Source organism: Petromyzon marinus, chromosome 60 (assembly GCF_048934315.1).
Source record: "Petromyzon marinus isolate PM22_M1 ecotype Great Lakes invasive population chromosome 60, UKy_Petmar_22M1.pri1.0, whole genome shotgun sequence".
Classification (NCBI taxonomy): domain Eukaryota; kingdom Metazoa; phylum Chordata; class Hyperoartia; order Petromyzontiformes; family Petromyzontidae; genus Petromyzon; species Petromyzon marinus.
This window is the reverse complement of record NC_133726.1, coordinates 1,243,614-1,265,721: the sequence shown is the minus strand read 5'-3', so window position 1 is coordinate 1,265,721 and position 22,108 is coordinate 1,243,614. Positions and strand designations below refer to the sequence as shown.

Here is a 22,108-nt window from a genome sequence, read left to right as displayed (position 1 = left end):
AGAGACACAGAGAGAGACACGGAGAGAGACACGGAGAGAGACACATAGAGAGACACATAGAGAGACACAGAGAGAGACACAGAGAGAGACACAGAGAGAGACACAGAGAGAGACACACGCACATTGGGGAGAGACAGAGAGAGAGAGAGACAGAAAGAGACAGAGAGAGAGAGACACACATGGGGGAGAGACAGAGAGACACGTACAGAGAGAGACACAGAGAGAGAAATAGAGAGAGACAGAGAAAGAGAGAGACACAGAGAGAGAGACACACAGAGAGAGACACACATACAGAGAGAGAGAGAGAAACACAGAGAGAGACACATCCAGAGAGAGAGACAGAGAGAGAGACACATGGGGGAGAGACAGAGAGACGCAGATAAACAACGCCTTTGTGACGAGGCATTATATATAGAGAGAGGGGGTGGGGGGTTGGGGCAGAGAAATGAGCATGTCAATGAGAGTGGTAGGGGGAGAGAAATTGGAAGTTAACAAATCTATTCAAATTTAGAGAGCGGCAGGGGGAGAGAAATTGGAAGTTTGAGAAAACAAACCTCGTAAACTTAGAAATATAATGCAAAGTAACACAAACAGTCGGCTAACACAACAGTTAACACTTTATTTACCTGGTTGATTATGTTCTTCCAAAGATTGCTCAATTTGAAGTTTAAGTTTTATTAATAATAACCATTATTAATCAGCGTTTTAAAAGCAAAAGCTGGGGGGAGGAGGGGGGGGGTGCATCTTCTAATCCGCAAGTTGTGTGTGTGTGCGTGACCAGGCCCCAATAGTCTGTTGAGGCTATACAGGGGGGATCTTTGTATGATCCTACTGGTACCGGGCCACGAGCGTTGGAGCTCGTCTGAGTTAAATGCCGAGCGCCTTATATTCCCAAGAGAATACAGAAATGCGGTCATTCTGCCGGAGAAATAAAAACCCCTCTCAATGTCCCTCCCAGCCCTCTGGAGCGCCGGGGCGAGTGATGGCGCGGGGGTGACCCTTGGTGCCTCACAGCAAGAAGTGCCTGAGTTCGATCCGTGACTCGGCCATCCCTCTCTCAGTGGAGTTTTGTTACATATTATCTTTCTCGGCCACAATGTGCTGCATGGGTTTCCTCCGGGTTCTCTGTTTTCCTCAATCATCTAAACAAAACCAACCCCCCCCTCACCCCATACAAACGTGGCCGGCATGGCCAAAACATCCCAATGCCGAGTGATGACCTGGTAATCGATGAGGCGTCTCTGGGTGAATACGCTTAATAATAATAATAACGATAACCCAAAGAGCAGGAACTATGGTTCTATTTTTTTTTACTCTTTGCACAAATGTTGAAACCCTGTGCTGAAATACAAACAGAATGTTTATTTTTTATTGCTTCGTGGTTGGCAGGATTTTTTGAAGGCGGATTAAACATCGTGAAGGCAAGCAGCCCCAAGTGTGCGTCCTACATTCTTGCGGGCTCGTCCGAACTTCGTGGACGGCCGAGATGCCCATTTTTGTTGTAGTTTTATCATTTAGAACAACGCAGGCGCTCAGCACAGTTGCCCAGAGGCCTAAAATGCCAAGCGGCCAGCGACAAGCAGCACCGTTTATCGAGGGTTTATTTGCTAAGACTGTGTAACATGCGTGTCTTGGATGTGTGAGCCAAGGTTATCATTATTATTATTGGTATGAACAAGCGGGAGCTTTGGTGCGATCGGAGTCGACGACGGGGATGAGAGGGGAGTGAGAGAATTCCACAAGTGCAGCTGGTACGAGCGGGAAGAAGGCGGAGGAGGTGCGAGTTGGAGCCCCGTGCGGTGTGATGGTTGACCTCCGCGTTTGGCTGGGTGGACACGGGGGATGTTGACGGTTGTGTTCACATTCCAAGAAACGGCGGCGGCATCGGATTTGCAAACGTCTCTTGCAAACAGAAACGATAAGAGGAGCCGTCGGCTGGCTGTGTGTGCGGCCTATCTTGGTTTTGGGCGCCGTAGGGCCCACGGGTTTATTTTCAATGTGTAAGCTGTGTTAGCGGCGTGGTGGTGGCGTGGGAGGGGGTGGACAACACGGAGAGAGAATGGATTCGTTGCCCTCGGATCGGTCACCCCGGGTCGAACGCGTCGGCCTTCCGGACGGCCACTTGGTTTGTGTGGCTTCTGTGCGTTGACGATTTTTGTGTTTGTTTGTTGTTGTTGTTCGGCCCCTCTTTGTTTGTGTGTGTATATGATATACCTCAGCTTTACAACAAGGTGAACAACAATGTGTGCACTGTTTTTGTTTAGAACTTATTGCATAATAAAAAAAACATTTCCAACGTTGAAAAACACCGATAAGTTGCCTCCCCCCCGTGGTAACTTCTTGACCCTGGCAGATGTAGATGCCACTGGTTCTTCACGTTCTGTAGATGTAGATGCCACTGGTTCTTCACGTTCTGTAGATCTAGATGTCACTGGTTCTTAACGTTCTCCAGATGTAGATGCCACTGATTATTCATGTTCTGCAGATGTAGATGCCACTGGCTCTTCACGTTCTGCAGATGTAGATGCCACTGGTTCTTCGCGTTCTGTAGATGTAGATGCCAATGGTTCTTCGCGTTCTGCAGATGTAGATGTCACTGGTTCTTAACGTTCTCCAAATGTAGATGCCGTTGGTTCTTCACGTTATGCAGATGTAGATGCCACTGGTTCTTCGCGTTCTGAAGATGTAGATGCCATTGGTTCTCCATGTTCTGTAGATGTATATTCCACTGGTTCTTCACGTTCTGTAGATGTAGATGCCACTGGTTCTTCACGTTCTCTAGATGTAGATGCCACTGATTCTTCACGTTCTGCAGATGTAGATGCCACTGGTTCTTCACGTTCTGCAGATGTAGATGCCACTGGTTCATAACGTTCTGCAGATGTAGATGCCATTGGTTCTTCATGTTCTGTAGATGTATATTCCACTGGTTCTTCACATTCTGCAGATGTAGATGCCACTGGTTCTTCGCGTTCTGTAGATGTAGATGCCACTGGTTCTTCATGTTCTGCAGATGTAGATGCCACTGGTTCTTCACGTTCTGCAGATGTAGATGCCACTGGTTCATAACGTTCTGCAGATGTAGATGCCATTGGTTCTCCATGTTCTGTAGATGTAAATGCCAGTGGTTCTTCACATTCTGCAGATGTAGATGCCACTGGTTCTTCGCGTTCTGTAGATGTAGATGCCACTGGTTCTTAACGTTCTGCAGATGTAGATGCCACTGGTTCTTCGCGTTCTGCAGATGTAGATGTCACTGGTTCTTCACGTTCTGCAGATGAAGATGCCACTAGTTCTTCATGTTCTGTATGATGTAGGTTCCACTGGTTCTTCACGTTTTGCAGATACAGATGCCACTGGTTCTTCACGCTTTGCAGATGCCACTACTGCCGTATATTGCAAGGGGTGGTTGAACTTACGACTCCCGGTCCGAACGGGCAACTGGACATACGGCCAGGTTTGTTCGTATCTCTGACAGTTCTCAAGTTGAATGTTCATAAGGAAAGGAGTCTCTGTATAATGCAATATACACGCGCCCTACAGTATCCATATAGTGCGGTTAAGATGCTCGCAGGGACGGGACGACAGTGAGTTTCCGTCGTTTAATCGTGCGATCAGATACGCCCATTGGTCAAACAATATTAAACCCATTGATCAAATAATCCCGTTGATCAAATAAACCAATTGAACAAACAAGCCTATTGATCGAATAACAATATCGATCAAATAAAAAAAACAAATGATCACATAAACCACATTGATCAAATAAGCACATTGATCAAATAACAACTATATTCTTTTGGTCTTTCGGTTAAGTCACGTAGATAGGTTCAAAGGAAATAACATAAAACGATGTTTCGATCGCAACACAAGCGGTCGTATAATAATTGGGTTTTTCCACTTTTTTCTGGCAACAAAACAAACCTTTTTACGAGGATTCATGTCTGCATTAACCACAATACCTGCAGTCAAAATGTAAACAAAAAGTTCACTCTGATAATATGATGCATTGTCCTTGAAACTGATTGGTCCACACCTGAGACGGCTTTCTTTTGAGCCTCGTCTCGATTGGTGCGAGACCAGAGGACACCAAAAGGTTAATGGAGACATGAATCCTTATAAAAAGGTTTAAGCTGTGTTGCCGGAAAAAAGGGGAAATCCCTATTATGTTTTGGTACTGGCAAAGGAGGTCTAATGATGTAGATGCTCGCCCCGAGCCCTCATTACTTTGATAGTGCATTGTCTTTGAGCTGTACGCCTTTTGGCGTCATGTGGTCGAGCACCAATTGGGTCGAGGCTCAAAAGAAAGCCGTCCCTTGGTGTGGACCAATCAGTTTCAAGGACAATGCATATATTATCATAGTGTGATTTTTTTGTTTGCATTTTGACTGCAAGTATTGTGGTTAATGGAGACATGAATCATTGTAAAAAGGTTTAAGTTTTGTTGCCAGAAAAAAAGGGGAAAATCCCTATTATTATATTTTGGTACTGGCAAAGGAGGTCTAATGATGTAGATGCTTACCCCGAGCCCTCATTACTTTGATAGTGGCATTGTCTTTGAGCTGTACGCCTTGTGGCATCATCTGGTCTAGCACCAATTGAAACGAGTCTCAAAAGAAAGCCGTCTCTGGTGTGGACCAATCAGTTTCAAGGACAATGCATCATATTTTCAGTGAACTTTTTGTTTGCATTTTGACTGCAAGTATGCAGACATGATTCCTTGTTAAAAGGTTTCCGTTTTGTTGCCAGAAAAAAGAGGGGGAAAACCCTATTATTATTATATTTTGGTACTGGCAGAGGAGGTCTAATGAACAAGCGGTCGTCTTCAGGAAAAGGGGGGTTAGCTTCCAATGCAAACTGTTTATAAGGGTTTGAAATGGGCGTAGCCCAAACGTCAGCAGCCAATGATAATGTAAGTGGTGAGCAGCCAACCGGACGGTGGTTGGTTTTCCACCAATCAAAGGGCTGCCAGGTAAAAAATAGCATAAATTAGCATGTTAATGAGAAATTATTGGTGATGGAGACCGCACGTGTCTTTTGGAGCCCCCCCCTCCCCCCACTTTCATATATTTGCGTGTCTTTCTTGCCTTCCTCATCGCAAAATCATCCACTAGATCGTCAAAATCTCGCTGTCTGACAAGGTCTGACACTTGACGTAAGTGACAATGAGCTGAGACGCGTTTGGCAACGCGCTACTCCGCAGCTCATTCTTGATTCTGCCTAAAAGGGGCAAATGTCCGCTCACCCTGGCGGTTTGTCACTGGCAAAGTTAGGAAAATCCGAAGTGCCACGAAAACATTGGGGAACGCTGACTGCAGATTAAGTTGCCTGCAACGTCTCAAGCAATGTAGTTGGGCACTTCTCACCCTCAGAGTCGGACATGAAAGACTTGAATTGGATGAGTTCGTTGGCAAAGTTCATGTTCAGGTCTGATTGATATGCAGCGGAGAGTGCATTTACCTTGTTCTTTGGTTCTTTCAGTAAAGTCACGTAGGTATAAAATAAAATAAATCACGACGTTTCGGGCGCAACACCAAGCGCCCGTTGTAATGGCGGACGCTTGTGTTGCGCCCGAAACGTCGTGATTTATTTTCTACCCACGTGACATTACCGAAATAACCACAGAGTATGGATTCCTGCAGTCACGAAAGCTTCAAATCAAGATGGCGTTTACCTTTTCCACTATGACATCACTGTTAGACACCTGATCTGACATAAACAGAACTCCAAAGAGACTGGTCAAACGATTGTTAAGCATCCAAGCGATGTTCAAGGCATGCCACTAGCTTATCAATGACCATATTAAATGTTTCTCTTTTGAACTTCTCCCTCCCCTCCAGTGTCACACCTGGCTCTCAACTCTCATCTGCAAATGTTTTTGCGTTTCCTCTTTCGCTGAAGATCGTGCTTATATGACTGAGAGAGAACCTGTCACATTTATGGCTGCTCTTTCAAAAGCCTCAAACTGGTCTCGCTGTCACGCCACAAAATCCCTCAATGAAGACAAAATCTGCGCTGCTACAGAGATGTCAATGTCACTTTTCTGTAGGTGCATGCTTGTAGCGTGGAACCGGTCAAGTGTGACGTCCCAGAAATGTGCCATGAACACCATCTCTCTAAGGTGTCCAATTCCGCACATAGTCCAGCGGCCTCGATTCGAGTTTCTCTTTTCTCATTACCATCATTGCACATACCACCGAAAGCCTCTCGAATGTGGGTGTAATTTCTCCACAGTGCCTTGGTTGACTCTGCCCGAGCACTCCACCGAGTACTGGACAACGATTTTAATGTCAGTCTGACATCTGTCTTCCAAAAGACTTTCCCCCATCTGTGTGTGGATGAAGAGCAAAATGTGTACAGTGACTGCAACATGTAAAAAAAACTCGTCAGCTTCTCGGCCACTGCCGTCTAAGATGTTAACACCAACTAAGTTAAGTGAATGCGCTGCGCAAGGCACACACTCTATCAGAGGGTTTATTTGTTTCAGACGGGCCTGTAGCTCATTGTATTTTCCTGACATGTTGCTTGCATTGTCACGTGACTGACCTCTACAGTTTGAGAGGTCCAACCCAAGGCCCTCCACCATCACAGTCACACAGTCTGCTCAACTTTTACCGGTGTGGCTCTCAATGGGCTCAAAGCCCAGGAATCGCTCCACCACATTCCCGCTGCTGTTCACAAACCGGAATATGAACGTCAATTGGTCCACATGTGACAGGTCTGGGGTAGAGTCAACAATTATTGAAAAATATTTGGCATCCCGAATCTCATCCGCTATTGTTTAGCGAGTTTTCTGACCCATTAGCTCAATGAGTTCTTCACATTTTGTCGATGACAAATAGGACACCGTGCCTCTTCCCTTTCCGCCAAACATTTTAATATGTTCAGCTAAGAATGGGTCAAATTGTGATAGCAATTCTAGGATGCCAAGGAAACTAACGTTATGGGTCGACCCAAACCGTTCATCATCTCCCCGAAACGCAAGTCCTCTTTCACCCAAGAACTTGATCACTGCTGCAACTCGTTTAAAACAATCTCCCTCCAGTATTTACGTTCGCCATCAAGTTGCTGCACGAGATCTGCATCTATAGCACTGCCCTTTGTCCGCTGGTGCAAGGCAAGCACGCGTGATCTGTGTTCTGCACTATTTTCGTGTTCCCCGATTCTTTCAGAGTGCTTCCAGTCGCTAAACCCCTGACTAAAGCCACCGAGCTTGCCGGAGAACAGTTCGCATGCAGAACAGTTACACACAACCTGTTGAGGGTGAGTACAGTAGCCACTGTCGAGAAACCTTCTGCCCATTTGGCAATATACAGTTCAGAAGTTCATCGTTGAAACTTCCCGTCTTTCCACCAAGCGCTCTATCTCGGACTGAAGCTGGGTATTTTTCACTGCTGTTTTGGAAGGGGACTGCCCCTCTTTCAATTAGCACTGACTTAACAATGTCACTGGAAGTGCTTTGTTGCTATTATGCAGGGTCAGTGACCTCATAGCACCAGGAATGGCTTTGGTTACTGATTTTGATTCTTGTGAACTGCTCAACTGTTCCTGAGGTGGAAATTATGGATCTTGTATACCATTAGCTGTTGAGGGTTCGACTTCGAAGGATGGCTCTGGGTGAGTGACAACATTACTGGAAACAAAACTCGTGCTAGTTCCTTCCTCACAGCTGACAATGGTGCTGCTGCTGTCGTCATCATTACTATCGGAGGGTTTTTGAAAGAAGTTGGCAATGAGTGGAACACTTTGAAGCAAAACTTCCTCTCTTGCCTCCTCGTCTTTTTTGTCTTTCCTTTTGGAAGCACCGCTATTCCAACGTTTGCGGTTCATATTTCAGGACCAGTAGGCTAGTTATATGGATATATTTATATCATATCTCAATACTTATTAAATAATAATGTAATTAATATACGTGAATAGTGACAACACCCTTCAAATACTGTTGTTGGAAAATACAATCAAGTGGTCGTATTTTATAGGCTCCTCGTACCTAAAGGCAGCTTTGAGTAGATACAAGAAAACAATAGAAAGGCACATCAAAGAAAATAACCCTAACCCTTTGAAAAGGCTGTTAGAACATAGCCCTTAGGAGGGATTGTTGAAATAGCCTTTAAGAATGCTGTTGTTTTAGAAAAAGATTTAAAAAGTCTCTGAATATATGACTGTGGTGTACACCAAGCAAGAAAACAGGCATCTGTCTGTGGCTTTTCCTACCAAGTAATGTTGTATATACCTGCCTAACACACAGAGAATTATGTTGCTTGAAATTCAAAAGATAACCTTTTTGTTTTTCATTGGCCGAACAACCAACAAAGGTTTCTGATAAGTCGGTGAAATTACTTGGTGGAGACTATGCACGTAGGCCACACCCCATCGATGGGGAGGGGCCACACCCCATAGGCCACACCCCATCGATGGGGAGGGGCCACACCCCATAGGCCACACCCCATCGATGGGGAGGGGCCACACTCCATAGGCCACACCCCATCGATGGGGAGGGGCCACACCCCATAGGCCACACCCCATCGATGGGGAGGGGCCACACCCCATAGGCCACACCCCATCGATGGGGAGGGGCCACACCCCATAGGCCACACCCCATCGATGGGGAGGGGCCACACCCCATAGGCCACACCCCATCGATGGGGAGGGGCCACACCCCATAGGCCACACCCCATCGATGGGGAGGGGCCACACTCCATAGGCCACACCCCATCGATGGGGAGGGGCCACACCCCATAGGCCACACCCCATCGATGGGGAGGGGCCACACCCCATAGGCCACACCCCATCGATGGGGAGGGGCCACACCCCATAGGCCACACCCCATCGATGGGGAGGGGCCACACCCCATAGGCCACACCCCATCGATGGGGAGGGGCCACACCCCATAGGCCACACCCCATCGATGGGGAGGGGCTACACCCCATAGGCCACACCTCATCGATGAGGAGGGGAGTAAAAAACCTCATTAAGAGCTGTCAACAATTTGCATGTCAACGTTAGCATGATCTACTTCCGTGGATCTAAAAACAGACGGTCTATGGAAAAGATTAATGGGGTTTTCCTTAATCTTTAAGTATGGATTGGGTCTCTTATATATGCATTAGTGTATTAAAAAAAATATAGCTTTTGGCGTATTTTTTAATGTTTCACAAAACCGCGGTGTATTTTTAATAATTGATTTGTCAACGGCTAACTAAGCTCTCAACAACCGACGAGCCCTCGGTCTCACTAGCTGGCTCTTTAGTGCAGCTAATTTGGTTGTAAGGGCAGCTAGCTGGCACAAATGGCAGCTAGCTCACTAATTTATGCTAACAAGCTGAATCATATGGGCAGCTAGCTAAGGAAAATGGGCATCTAGCTAAAATAAAGGGATAGCTAGCTACGGTAAGTCAAATAACTAACGGCTTGCCATAATATGCCGCCCTTCAAACTGTCCTGCAGCATGAACTGACTTGTTGGTGAATATTGTATCTTGTCACAGCGTATTGTAGCGTGCCAACCAGTGGCTCAGTTGTACAGAAGCACTGCACTCTCCGAGAGGCTCTCGTTCTCAGCATGCACTGCGTGTACCAAGGGGCCCCAGGTGGTACGCTCGATGTGTGCACCCAGGGGCCTGGGGGCCCTAGTGGTCAACTCACACTGTGAGTACCCAGGGGCCTGGGGGCCCTAGTGGTCAACTCACACTGAGCACCCAGGGGCCTGAGGGCCCTAGTGGTCAACTCACGCTGTGTGCACCCAGGGGCCTGGGGGCCCTAGTGGTCAACTCACGCTGTGACCACCCTGGGGCATGGGGGCCCTCACATTGTAGGTGCCGAGGGGCCCAGGTGGTCAGCTCACTATTTATACGCCAAGGAGCTTAGAGGCCCGAGTGGTCAGCTCACTATACGCCAAGGGGCCCAGAGGCCCGAGTGGTCAGCTCACTATACGCCAAGGGGCCTAGAGGCCCGAGTGGTGAGCTCACTATTTATACACCAAGGGGCCTAGAGACCCGAGTGGTGAGCTCACTATTTATACGCCAAGGGGCCTAGAGGCCCGAGTGGTGAGCTCACTATTTATACACCAAGGGGCCTAGAGGCCCGAGTGGTGAGCTCACTATTTATACACCAAGGGGCCTAGAGGCCCGAGTGGTGAGCTCACTATTTATACGCCAAGGGGTCTAGATGCCCGAGTGGTCAGCTCACTATTTATACGCCAAGGGGCCTAGAGGCCCGAGTGGTCAGCTCACTATGTATACGCCAAGGGGCCTAGAGGCCCGAGTGGTGAGCTCACTATTTATACGCCAAGGGGCCTAGAGGCCCGAGTGGTCAGCTCACTATTTATACGCCAAGGGGCCTAGAGGCCCGAGTGGTGAGCTCACTATTTATACACCAAGGGGCCTAGAGACCCGAGTGGTGAGCTCACTATTTATACGCCAAGGGGCCTAGAGGCCCGAGTGGTAAGCTCACTATTTATACACCAAGGGGCCTAGAGGCCCGAGTGGCCAGCTCACTATACACCAAGGGGCCTAGAGGCCCGAGTGGTCAGCTCACTGTTTATACGCCAAGGGGTTTGGGGGGCCCTCACATTGTAAGCGCCGAGGGGTCTGGGGGGCCCTAGTGGTCAGCTCGCGCTATAAGCACAAAGGGGGCCCTAGTGGTCAGCTTGCGCTGTGCGCACTGACGGCCCTGGTGTCCAACTTCCTTCGGAAGTCTTGGGCCACGCACCGCGCGCGACCTGAGGCTTGGAGGCCCCCTGGCAGTCCGAGGCCCCGGGGCACTGTCCCCACTGGCCCGGTCCATAATCCAGCCTCGCTCCCCCGGGGCCCCCCAAATGACACCCCAAGAAACACGCGCAGGAGCGCTCCCCACTCTGCGCTGGGCGCCACATTTCCCATTACGGCCTCCCCCCTCCTCTACCCCCCGGGGGGATTTTCTCCCGCGTCACGTGTGACTCAGATACAGGGCCCGCCCCATATTAAGGGGCCGTTCTTAAATGACGTCACGCACCTAGGGGGGTGGGGGGGAGTCAGACATTTGTGACGATGTGTGACGAGGGGGGGGGGGGTTGAGAAATGTGACGTCACATCAAAATGCGCAACTTTAAATAAATATAGACAACACGTTCTACTTAATTAAATAGACTTTTTAATAAATGTTTTCTCTTACAACATCAAAGTGCAGCGCCACATTAAATACGCACTACGATGACAATAGTTTAAAGCGATTTGAAGCATGTTTTTTTTTTGGGGGGGGGGTGGGCAGAGCTTTGTGACGTCATATTTGAGGGGGGGTCAGACTTTTGTGACGCCGTGTGACGAAGGGGGGGGGGTCAAAAATCGTCCAACATCGCGTGACGTCATTTATGGACGGCCCCCTTAATTAAAATGCATCATACTCTGGTTCTTTCGGTAAAGTCACGTAGTTAGAAAATAAAATAAAATCAAAGAGTCGCGAAAGCTTCAAATGAAGATTACATCAGCCACGCCCACCTCCCTCTCCCGACCACGCCCTCTCCACGCCCCCTTCCCATCAGTCCCGCCCCCTTTCTCCCCGGCTCCACCCCTTGCCCCTCCCCACACGGAAGCGATGGGCACGTGCCACGTGTCTCCCTCTCTGTGAGAGAGAGAGACGGGCGGAGAGTTCAGCGCCCAGAGAGAGAGGGGGGAGAGAGTGGGGGGGGGGAGAGTTCAGCGGCCAGGGAGAGAGAGAGGGGAGAGTTCAGCGCCCAGAGAGAGAGAGGGGAGAGTTCAGGGTCCAGGGAGAGAGAGAGAGGGGGGAGAGTTCAGGGTCCAGGGAGAGAGTTAAGAGAGGGCGCGCTGAGCAGTCTCCCCACAGACGGAGGAGGGCTGAAGGAGCGCCGAGGCGCTGGTGAGTCACGCGCCTGGGCCCACGACCCCCACGGGTTCGAGACCCACCGCTGACGCCTCACGGTAATGATGATGATGATAATAATAATCATACACTATTATAATTGTTTATTTTGGGGTGGCCATAGTGCGGTGTCTGTTGCTGTTGGGCCAGCTGATGACACACCACCTTGTCGAAACCGCCTCACGGATTTATTTTTTAAAGAAATTTGTGTTTGTTAAATTGGCGCTGTGCCGAATTGTGAACGTGCGAGACGGCTCGATGGGATGCTGTCAACAACAACACACACTTTGTGTTGTTGTTGTTGTTGTGTGTGTCGCTCGCTCGCCGGGGGAGCGGTGGTGTAGTGGTGAGCGCTGAGAACCCGGCGACGCGGGTTCGATTTCCGCTCACGGCCACCAACACACACCCAGTGGCGATTATTACGTGAACCGGGTCATGGGCCTCCTCTAGGTCGACTCGGCCTCAAATGAGCACCTGGTGCGGTGTGTGAACAAGTTGTCACGAGGGAGACAAAGGCGGCCGGGCGTGGTGCTGGCCACCCACCCCCTCGTCTGCCACAGCGCCGGCCTTCACAGGCGCTGCTCGCTAACAGCACTTGCCCCTACAGTCTGTTACAGGCTACACGGGGGACCTTTGTCAACAACAGAACTTGAACAACACAGCTTGAACAACAGATTGAACAACACAACTTGAACCACACAGCTTGAACAACACAGCTTGAACAACACAACTTGAACAACACAGCTTGAACAACACAACTTAAACAACACAGCTTGAACAACACAACTTGAACAACACAGCTTGAACAACACAGCTTGAACAACACAACTTAAACAACACAGCTTGAACAACACAACTTGAACAACACAGCTTGAACAACACAGATTGAACAACACAACTTGAACAACACAGATTGAACAACACAGCTTGAACAACACAGCTTGAACAACACAGCTTGAACAACAAGTTTGTGCGGAAGTCCACAGCGGTTGACCCCTAGGGTTCATGTTAGACTCGTCCCTGCCACAGGAACGTGGAATGTCCCATCACGAGCTTCATGGCTGTCGACTGGGGATGAGGATTTAGGAGGGACGGGGGTGGGGGGCAGCCCGTGTCGACGCATCACTTGGCGGGTTGGTGGTGAGTGGTTGAGTGGGTGGTGAGGTGGGTGAGTGGGTAGGGTGAGTGGTTGAGTGGGTGGATGGTGAGTGGGTAGGTGGGTGGGTAGGTGGGTGGGTGGTTGGATGAGTAAGCGAGTGGGTGGGTGGGTGGTGAGTGGGTAGGTGGGTGATTGGGTGGGTGGTTGGATGAGTGAGTGAGTGGGTGGGTGGTGAGTGGGTAGGTGGGTGGGTAGGTGGGTGATTGGGTGGGTGGTTGGATGAGTGAGTGAGTGGGTGGGTGGTGAGTGGGTAGGTGGGTGGGTAGGTGGGTGATTGGGTGGGTTGTTGGATGAGTGAGCGAGTGGGCGGGTGGGTTGTTGGGTGGGGTGAGTTAGTGGGTGGGTGGATAGATGAGTGAGCGAGTGGGTGGGTGGGTTGTTGGGTGGGGTGAGTGCATCAGCACCTTTTTTGCGCGCCTGCGGTTATCACGGTTGGCTCCGTACGACGCGAAAGAAGCTCGACATACATGCATATACACATCAGCCATTGAGCGACTCTCAGCAACGAATCGCCCGCAACCGATTCGACCTCTGAACCTTGTTTGCCGTTCGAAAGGCAAGAAGCGGCGGCGGCGGCGGCGGCGGCGGCGTCGAGCAAAGCGGAAGGAGCAGGGAAGAGGCGATGGCGTGGGAGGAGGAGGTGCGGCGGAGGGGGGCGCATCGCCCGAAGCCGCCGGCGCTGCAGCTGGAGTACGGCACGGCGGGGTTCCGCACGCTGGCCGAGCGGCTGCCCCACGTCATGTTCCGCATGGGCCTGCTGGCCGCGCTGCGCGCCAAGGCCACACGCGCCGCCGTCGCCGTCATGGTCACCGCGTCGCACAACCCCGAGGTGAGCGGTCCGTGGGGTCGGCGGGAGAATGTTGCACACGCAGAGGCTGCAGCTTGCTCGGGTTTTTTTCTCTTTTTTTTTTTGCCGGACGTCCCGTAGAGCGGCGGGTCGCAGTAGTCGAGCCTCGTCATTCCGACGCTGAAACCTCTCCCGCCTACTTGTCTCCTCTCTCCCATCTCTCTTTTACCTCTCCTCTCTCTTCCTCTCTCTCTCTCTCTCCCGCCCTCTCACCTCTAGGAGGATAACGGCGTGAAGTTGGTGGAGCCTCTCGGGGAGATGCTGGTGGCCTCGTGGGAGGAGCACGCCACGCGGCTCGCCAACGCGGACGACGCGGCCCTGGCGGGCGAGCTGCGCGCCATCGCGGAGGCGGAGGGCGTGGACATGCAGGCGCCCAGCCACGTGCTGCTGGGCAGAGACACGAGGTGACGTGGAGAGACACGGGAGGGGGGAGGCCCTCGCACGGCGGTCGACTTGACGTGGGGACGTCGTCGGTGATGACGTGCTGAATCGAGGAGTTGTTCTGCGCGTTCAATCAAATTTAATTATTCGCAGGCCGAGCAGCGAGGCTCTCTCTCGGGCCGTGATGGACGGAGTGGAGGCACTTGGGGCGACTTACCGGGGTAACGCAGGCCTACTCACAGACGTGTCCGTGCTCAAACACCTCTCACTCGACACAGACACCTCCGTGTGTCTCTCCGTGTTTCCGTATCCCTCCTCGTGGGGCGGGGGTGGGGGGGGGATGGGGGGCCCCCCCGTGCATGACCCCGAGCGTCATTTACCTCCGCAGACTTGGGGCTGGTGACCACCCCACAGCTGCACTACGTCGTGCGGTGCCACAACACGCAGGGGCGCTACGGGGAGCCCTCGCTGGCGGGCTACGCTCGCAAGCTCACGCAGGCCTTCCTAGCGCTCCTCCAGCAGGTGGGAGCACTCTCTCTCCTCCTCCTCCTCCTCCTCGCTCCTCGTCGCGCGCAGCTGTCCATCGCCGCCCGCCGGGGCATTGCTTGAGACTAATAGCGCACGGCATGGGCGGCATACCACCGAGATGAGAATTCTTTATTCAGCGTCCGAATGTTTATTGATACCGGAGCGACCCAATGAGCTCAGCAGCCCTTGTTGACGCTTGCAAAGCGCCGAGCCTCTGCTCCATGGCCCGCAGGCTCCGGCCCAGGGCCTCCCCCGCCGCCTCACCGTGGACGCGGCCAACGGCATCGGTGCCCCGCGGCTCTTGGAGCTCCTGGGCCCCCTGCGGGAGCAGCTGAGCGTTACCGTGAGCAACGACGGCACGGCCGGCAAACTGAACGAGGCTTGCGGCGCCGACTACGTCAAGGTGCAGCAGAAGCCTCCGCAGGGTGGGTACGTGCGTCCGGTGGGGCGCCGGTGGGGGCGCTGGTGGGGCGCTGGTGGGGCGCTGGTGGGGCGCTGGTGGGGTGCAGGTGGGCGCGCTGGTGGGGCGCTGGTGGGGCGCTAGTGGGGTGCAGGTGGGGCGCTGGTGGGGCGCTAGTGGGGCGCTAGTGGGGCCCTGGTGGGGCCCTGGTGGGGCCCTGGTGGGGCCCTGGTGTGGCCCTGGTGGGGCCCTGGTGGGGCCCTGGGGGTGCGCTGATGGGGCGCTGGTGGGGCCCTGGTGCGTGCGTCACTGTGTGTTTGTCTGTGTGGGGAGTGGTAGTGCAGCGGTTAGCGCCCTGCGCTTCGAACCCGGCGGCCCGAGTTCGATTCCCGCTCACGGCCGACACCGGTGACGAAGATCTGAACCGGTCCTGGGCCTCCCCTAGGTCGACTCAGGCTCAAATGAGTACCTGGTGCTCACGATGTTTCTGGCTAATTGCCTGACGAAGCTGCTTGTAATCACCAGCGAAACGTCACAGTACTCGAATTATAAATCTTGTGGGTTTACTCTCCAACACACAAGCCGTGTGCTGAAGCAGTCGCTAATTGCCACGTTTTGTTTACGTGACAAACCTTTGCTAATTGGCTGTGCCGGGTGGTGGTGGCGGGTTTATCGACACATTTACATTCCCACGAACCTAACCCCCCCCCCCCCCCCCCCCAAAAATAAACCTTTACTATGGACAATAAAAAAAAGTTTTTGCTTTTATACATTTCCGCGGCGATGGCGATGGCGTCGGGCCGCTTTGTCGACCCGTCACTCGCTCCTGAAAAACAACTTCATAGCTCGGCGGGGCTTTACCTGGGGGAAAAAAAAACACATTCCTTGCCCTGCCTGGCCTCGTGCCCCCCCCCGCCCACCGCGACCCGCGAATGTCGCCCGGCGGCAGGAGTGGAGCTGGCGCCCAACGCCCACTGCTGCTCGTTCGACGGCGATGGCGACCGCGTCGTCTTCTTCTACGCGGACGACGCCGGCCGCTTCCGCCTCCTCGACGGGGACAAGATCGCGACGCTCATCGCCCGCTTCCTGCAGGATCTGCTCGAGCAGGTGCGGGGGGCGGCGGCGGCGGCCGCTCGCTCGGAGCGGCCGGTCGCTCGGAGCGGCCGGTCGCTCTCGCCCGGCAAGCGAGCCTGCCCGCCGGCCGACGGTGAAACCCGCGGGCGCTCCGCCCTTGCGCTGATTTTGGTTGGGAGGTTCGCGTGGTTCTTGCTGAGGACGATGCTCGGCGCGTCCCCCGACGCCGTACTCGAGATGGTCAACGTTGTGGGGATTGCTCTCCCCACAACGCGCCTGAAGCGGTCGCCGATCGGCACGTTTTGCTCACGTGACAAACTTTCATCATTGGCTGTGTCGGGTGGTGGTGGTGGTGGTGGTGGGTTAACGTGCACGTTGCGTCTCTGCCTCCAGTCCCGACCGATGGACCGCCGCTGGTTTTGCGCGTCTCATAATGCAGAGCATTCGCTCGTTGCGTCTGTACCACCCCTGGATGTACGTTGAACTTCTTTCGCGCCGTGCGCAGCCAACCGTGCTAATCGGAGGCGCGGATGTTTTAGACGCCGCACCGGGCCGGGCCCTCGTTTGACGCCGAGTCGACGTCGGGGAGGCCCAGGATCGGTTCCGAAAGTCGTCGCTGGTGTTGCTGGCCGCGAGCGAGCGGGAATCGAACCCGGAGTCGCCGGGTTCGTAGTGCGGCCCCCTGACCTCTGTGCTGCCGCTCTATCCCTGACCTGTGACATTGAGCGGTGGACTCTGCTGCATCCATACAGGCGGCCCTGCAGCTGCAGGTTTCTGTGGTGCAGACGGCCTACGCCAACGGCAGCTCCACGCACTTCCTCACCCACACGCTCGGGGTGAGACTCCACGCTCTCTCGGGGGCGGGGGGGGGAGTGTTGTTGTTGTCGTTGTGGCTGTTGTTGTTGTTGCGGCTGTTGTTATGGGTGTTGTGGTTGTTGTTATGGTTGTTGTCATTGTGGCTGTTGTTGTTATGGTTGTTGTGGTTGTTGTGGTTGTTGTTATGGTTGTTGTCATTGTGGATGTTGTTGTTATGGTTGTTGTGGTTGTTGTGGTTGTTGTTATGGTTGTTGTCATTGTGGCTGTTGTTGTTGTTGTTGCGGCTGTTGTTATGGTTGTTGTGGTTGTTATGGTTGTTGTCATTGTGGCTGTTGTTGTTATGGTTGTTGTGGTTGTTGTTATGGTTGTTGTCATTGTGGCTGTTGTTATGGTTGTTGTGGTTGTTGTTATGGTTGTTGTCATTGTGGCTGTTGTTGTTATGGTTGTTGTGGTTGTCGCCGTGGTTGTGGTTGTTGTCGTGGTTGTTGTCATCGTGGTTGTTGTTGTCGTGGTTGTTGTTGTCGTGGTTGTTGTTGTCGTGGTTGTTGTTGTGGTTGTTGTTGTGGTTGTTGTCATCGTGGTTGTTGTTGTGGTTGTTGTCATCGTGGTTGTTGTTGTGGTTGTTGTTGTGGTTGTTGTCATCGTGGTTGTTGTTGTGGTTGTTGTCATCGTGGTTGTTGTTGTGGTTGTTGTTGTGGTTGTTATCGTGGTTGTTGTTGTGGTTGTTGTTGTGGTTGTCATCGTGGTTGTTGTTGTGGTTGTTATCATCGTGGTTGTTGTTGTGGTTGTTATCGTGGTTGTTGTTGTGGTTGTTGTTGTGGTTGTTGGCGTTGTCATCGTGGTTGTTGTCTTCGTGGTTAATGTTGTGGTTGTCATCGTGGTTGTTGTGGTTGTTGTCATCGTGGTTGTTGTTGTTGTTGTTGTCATCGTGGTTGTTGTTGTGGTTGTTGCAGGTGCCCGTGCACTGCGTGAAGACGGGAGTCAAGCACCTGCACCACCAGGCCCAGAAGGCCGACGTTGGCGTCTACTTCGAAGCCAACGGCCATGGCACCGTGAGTCCGCGCATCGCTGCCGCCAACAGCCACAACCGCCGCCAGCGTCGTCGGCCGTGCTCGGTCCGCTGCTGGATGGGGGCCCCCCTCCCCAAGCCGTCGACTCCTCCGCGTGCTCCTGCAGCGGCGTGATGGTTGTTGTTGTTGTTGTTCCGGATCCGCGTCGGCGGTTGTGTTCATTGAAATTAAACGCGTTAACGTTGCTGATGCGAGATTCGGAGAGATCCAGACAGCCACAGACAGGCGGGAAGACTGCCAGGATCGGTGCCAACCGTTGCCCAAGCTCTGTAGTCCTGTATTAGGATGTTTTTTGCCGACTGCATGAAAGAGTGAGATAACCCATCCCCGTACAGACGGTTATTAACCCTCTTGCTGTACTGGCAACATAACCGGGCCAGTAGCCAGGAGAGGGTGACTTCTACGGCGAAGCAAGTTTGAGAGTGTCGCGAGCGAGTGAGCGGGCGGGCGTGCGTGCGTGGGTGCGGGAGCGGTGGTGCAGCGATTAGCACGCTGCGTCATGAACCCGGCTACCCGGGTTCGACTCCCGCTCACGGCCAACACCGGTGACGATTATTTGAACCAATACTGGGCCTCCCCTCGGTCGACTCGGCCTCAAACGAGTACCCGGTGCGGTGTGTAAACATCGCCACTGGGGAGACAAAGGCGGCCGGGCGTGGTGTTGGCCACCCACCCCCTCGTGTGCCGTGCCGGCCATCATAGGTGCTACTCGCTAACAGCACTTGCCCCATCAGTCTGTTAAGGCTATATGGGGAACCTTTGCCTTTAATCCACACACCCTCACCTCCTCCACAAGCGCCGGGTTACCATACCAATACCGGCCATTCACGCTCCGCTCGTCGTTGTTGTGAGCCACGTGCAACGCAGCCACCGGCGCCGTGGCGATAGGCCACAGGCTGCGTTGCCGTGACAACGGTCGATGTCCCCGTGTCTCCCCCCCCCCCCCTCCTCAGGTCCTGTTCAGCGACGCGGCCGAGAGGCAGATCCGGGACGCGATGGAGGACGTAAACTCTGGGGCGGAGCGACGCAGAGCGGCCGAGCAGCTCCACCACACGGTGAACCTCATCAACCAGGTGGGTCATCCACCACCGCTGCACCACCACCACCACCACCGCTGCACTACCACCACCGCCGCTACCACTGCACCACCACCACTGCACTACCACCACCGCTGCATCCACCTCCACCGCTGCACCACCACCACTGCACCACCACCACCACCGCTGCACTACCACCACTGCACCACCACCACCGCTGCACTACCACCACTGCACCACCACCACTGCACCACCACCACCGCTGCACCACCACCACCGCTGCACTACCACCACTGCACCATCACCACCAACACTGCATCACCACCACCACTCCACCACCACCGCTGCACTACCACCACTGCACCATCACCACCAACACTGCACCACCACCACTGCACCACCACCACCACCAACACTGCACCACCAGCAGCGGCCACCGCTGCAGCGGTTGGCAGTGCACCGCACCACGAACCCGGCGACCCGAGTTTGAGTCCCAGCCCCAGCGAGTGATGTCTGAAGCAGTTCTGGTCCTCCCCTTGGTCGACTCAGCCTTTACAATGAGGCACCTGGTGCGGTGTGAACCGTACGTAGCCAGCTGTGCGGGGGCGTGCGTGTGTGTACGTGTGTGTGTGTGCGTGTGTGTGTGTGTACGTGTGTGTGTGTACGTGTGTGTGTGTACGTGTGCGTGTGTATGTGTGCGTGTGTGTGTACGTGTGTGTAGGTGTGTAGGTGTGTGTGTGCGTGTGTGTGTGTACGTGTGTGTGTGTCAGTGTGTGTGGTGGGGAGCGATAGTGTAGCGGTTAGCGCGCTGCGCTATGAACCTGGCGACCCGGGTTCGATTCCCGCTCACGGCCAACACCGGTGACGATTATCTGAACCGGTCCCGGGGCTCCCCTAGGTCGACTCAGCCTCAAATGAGCACCTTGTGCGGTGTGTAAACATCGCCACTAGGGAGACAAAGGCGGTCGGGCGTGGTGCTGGCCACCCACCCCCTCGTGTACCGTTACCGGCCTTCATAGGTGCTCGCTAACAGCACTTGCCCCTACAGTCTGTTAAGGCTATACGGGGGATCTTTGTCTTTTTTTTATCTTTGCGTGCGCATGTGCTTGCGTGTGTGCGTGCGTGCAGACGGTGGGAGATGCCATCTCGGACATGCTGCTCATTGAAGCCATCCTGGCGGTGCGGGGTCTCTCCATGCCGCAGTGGGACTCCATGTACAGGGACCTGCCCAACCGCCAGCTCAAAGTCAAGGTGACGGGCCGCCTCGCACCCCACGTCCCACCGCTCGTGACCGCCGCGATTGGCGTGCGTGCGTGCGTGCGGTGGCGTACGTACGCACGTACACACGGTGGGGCGGGGAGGCCGGAGGAGAGGGGTGGTGGTGGGCGTATCTCCACGTTACAGTCGTTGCCTCCATTCCCCCCATCCACATCGGCCAGTCGTCGTCGTCATCGTCGTCATCATCGTCATCATCGTCATCATCGTCGTCATCGTCGTTGTCATCGTCATCATCGTCATCATCATCATCATCCCTTTTCGAGGCAGGACGTGTCCATCGCAAGCCCACTCAACTGAGAATCAGAATATGTATTTAGACCGGAGGAATCTGATGGGCTTGAAAGCTCTTTGTCCACAGGTGTCCAGTGAGGGCGACAAATACAGAAACCACGGTGCGAGAAAGATAAACCAATCATCCTCTCGTGTTGCCGTGCCGGCCTTCGTAGGCGCTGCTACTCGCCAACCCCTACAGTCTGTCGAGGCAATTCGGGCGTCTTGGTGTGCATGCACGCACGCACGAGGGGAGCGGTGGTGCAACGGTTAGCACGCTGTGCCAATCAACCTGGTGACCAAAGTTCAACTCCTGCTCGGGTCGACCCGGCGGCCTCAAACGAGTACCCGGGGCGGCGTAGCGTAGTAAACATCGCTAGCACTGGGGAGACAAAGGCGGCCGGGCTTGGCGCTGGCCACCCGTCCCCCTCGTGTGCCACAGTGCCGGCCTTCACGGGCGCCGCTGCTAGCCAACGGCACTTGCCCCGACAGTCTGTTAAGGCTACGCGGGGGATCTTTGTCTTTTGTCGTCGCCGTCGCCGTCGCGTAGGTGTCGGACCGCCGCGTGATCGAGACGGAGGACGCGGAGCGACGGGCCGTGCGGCCGCCCGGCCTGCAGCAGGAAGTGGACGCCCACGTGAGGCGCTACGCTCGCGGCCGCTCGTTCGTGCGCGCGTCCGGCACCGAGGACCTCGTGCGCGTCTACGCCGAGGCCGACACGCAGGTGTGGTGTGTTGTGTGTGGTGTGTGTGTGTGTTGTGTGTGGTGTTGTGTGTGTGGTGTGGTGTGTGTGGTGTTGTGTGTGTGGTGTGTGGTGTGTTGTGTGTGTGGTGTGTGTGTGGTGTGTGTGTGGTGTGTGTGTGTGGTGTGTGTGTGGTGTGTGTGTGTGGTGTGTTGTGTGTGTGGTGTGTGTGTGTGGTGTGTGTGTGGTGTGTTGTGTGTGCTGTGTGTGTGTTGTGTGTGGTGTGTGTGTGTGGTGTGGTGTGTGTGTGTTGTGTGTGGTGTGTGTGTGTGTTGTGTGTGGTGTGTGTGTGTGGTGTGTGTGTGTGGTGTGTGTGTGTGGTGTGTGTGTGGTGTGTGTGTGTGGTGTGTGTGTGGTGTGTGTGTGGTGTGTGTGTGTGGTGTGTGTGTGGTGTGTGTGTGTGGTGTGTGGTGTGTGTGTGTGGTGTGTGTGGTGTGTGTGGTGTCTGTGGGGTGTGTGTGGTGTGTGTGTGGTGTGTGTGTGTGGTGTGTGTGTGTGGTGTGTGTGTGGTGTGTTGTGTGGTGTGTTGTGTGGTGTGTGTGTGGTGTGTGTGGTGTGTGTGTGTGTGTGGTGTGTGTGTGTGTTGTGTGGTGTGTGTGGTGTGTGTGTGTGTGGTGTGTGTTGTGTGTGTGTTGTGTGTGTGTGGTGTGT

At 53.7% G+C, this 22,108-nt stretch overlaps 1 protein-coding gene and 1 long non-coding RNA gene across 3 annotated transcripts in view; both read left to right on the top strand.

Annotated features, from left to right (window-relative positions):
- Positions 1 to 11,668: 11,668 nt before the first annotated feature.
- PGM3 (phosphoglucomutase 3) overlaps positions 11,669 to 22,108 on the top strand; it is a 21,657-nt gene continuing 11,217 nt past the window's right edge. Inside the window, exons 1-12 of one of the 2 annotated variants that reach the window (XM_032976611.2) lie at positions 11,669 to 11,852; positions 13,571 to 13,843; positions 14,081 to 14,265; positions 14,396 to 14,463; positions 14,631 to 14,764; positions 15,003 to 15,195; positions 16,120 to 16,277; positions 16,997 to 17,080; positions 18,014 to 18,112; positions 19,084 to 19,203; positions 20,296 to 20,418; positions 21,266 to 21,439. In XM_032976611.2, coding sequence (XP_032832502.1) covers positions 13,637 to 13,843; positions 14,081 to 14,265; positions 14,396 to 14,463; positions 14,631 to 14,764; positions 15,003 to 15,195; positions 16,120 to 16,277; positions 16,997 to 17,080; positions 18,014 to 18,112; positions 19,084 to 19,203; positions 20,296 to 20,418; positions 21,266 to 21,439 — 1,545 coding nt within the window. In that variant the 5' untranslated portion in view covers positions 11,669 to 11,852; positions 13,571 to 13,636. Of the gene's footprint in view, positions 11,915 to 13,570; positions 13,844 to 14,080; positions 14,266 to 14,395; positions 14,464 to 14,630; positions 14,765 to 15,002; positions 15,196 to 16,119; positions 16,278 to 16,996; positions 17,081 to 18,013; positions 18,113 to 19,083; positions 19,204 to 20,295; positions 20,419 to 21,265; positions 21,440 to 22,108 lie in introns of both variants that reach the window. The other variant, XM_032976610.2, reaches the window with a different exon arrangement.
- On the top strand, positions 15,346 to 15,885 carry LOC142905969 (uncharacterized). Its single transcript, XR_012929995.1, has 2 exons — positions 15,346 to 15,731; positions 15,769 to 15,885. It is a non-coding gene; the product is annotated as an uncharacterized LOC142905969 (long non-coding RNA).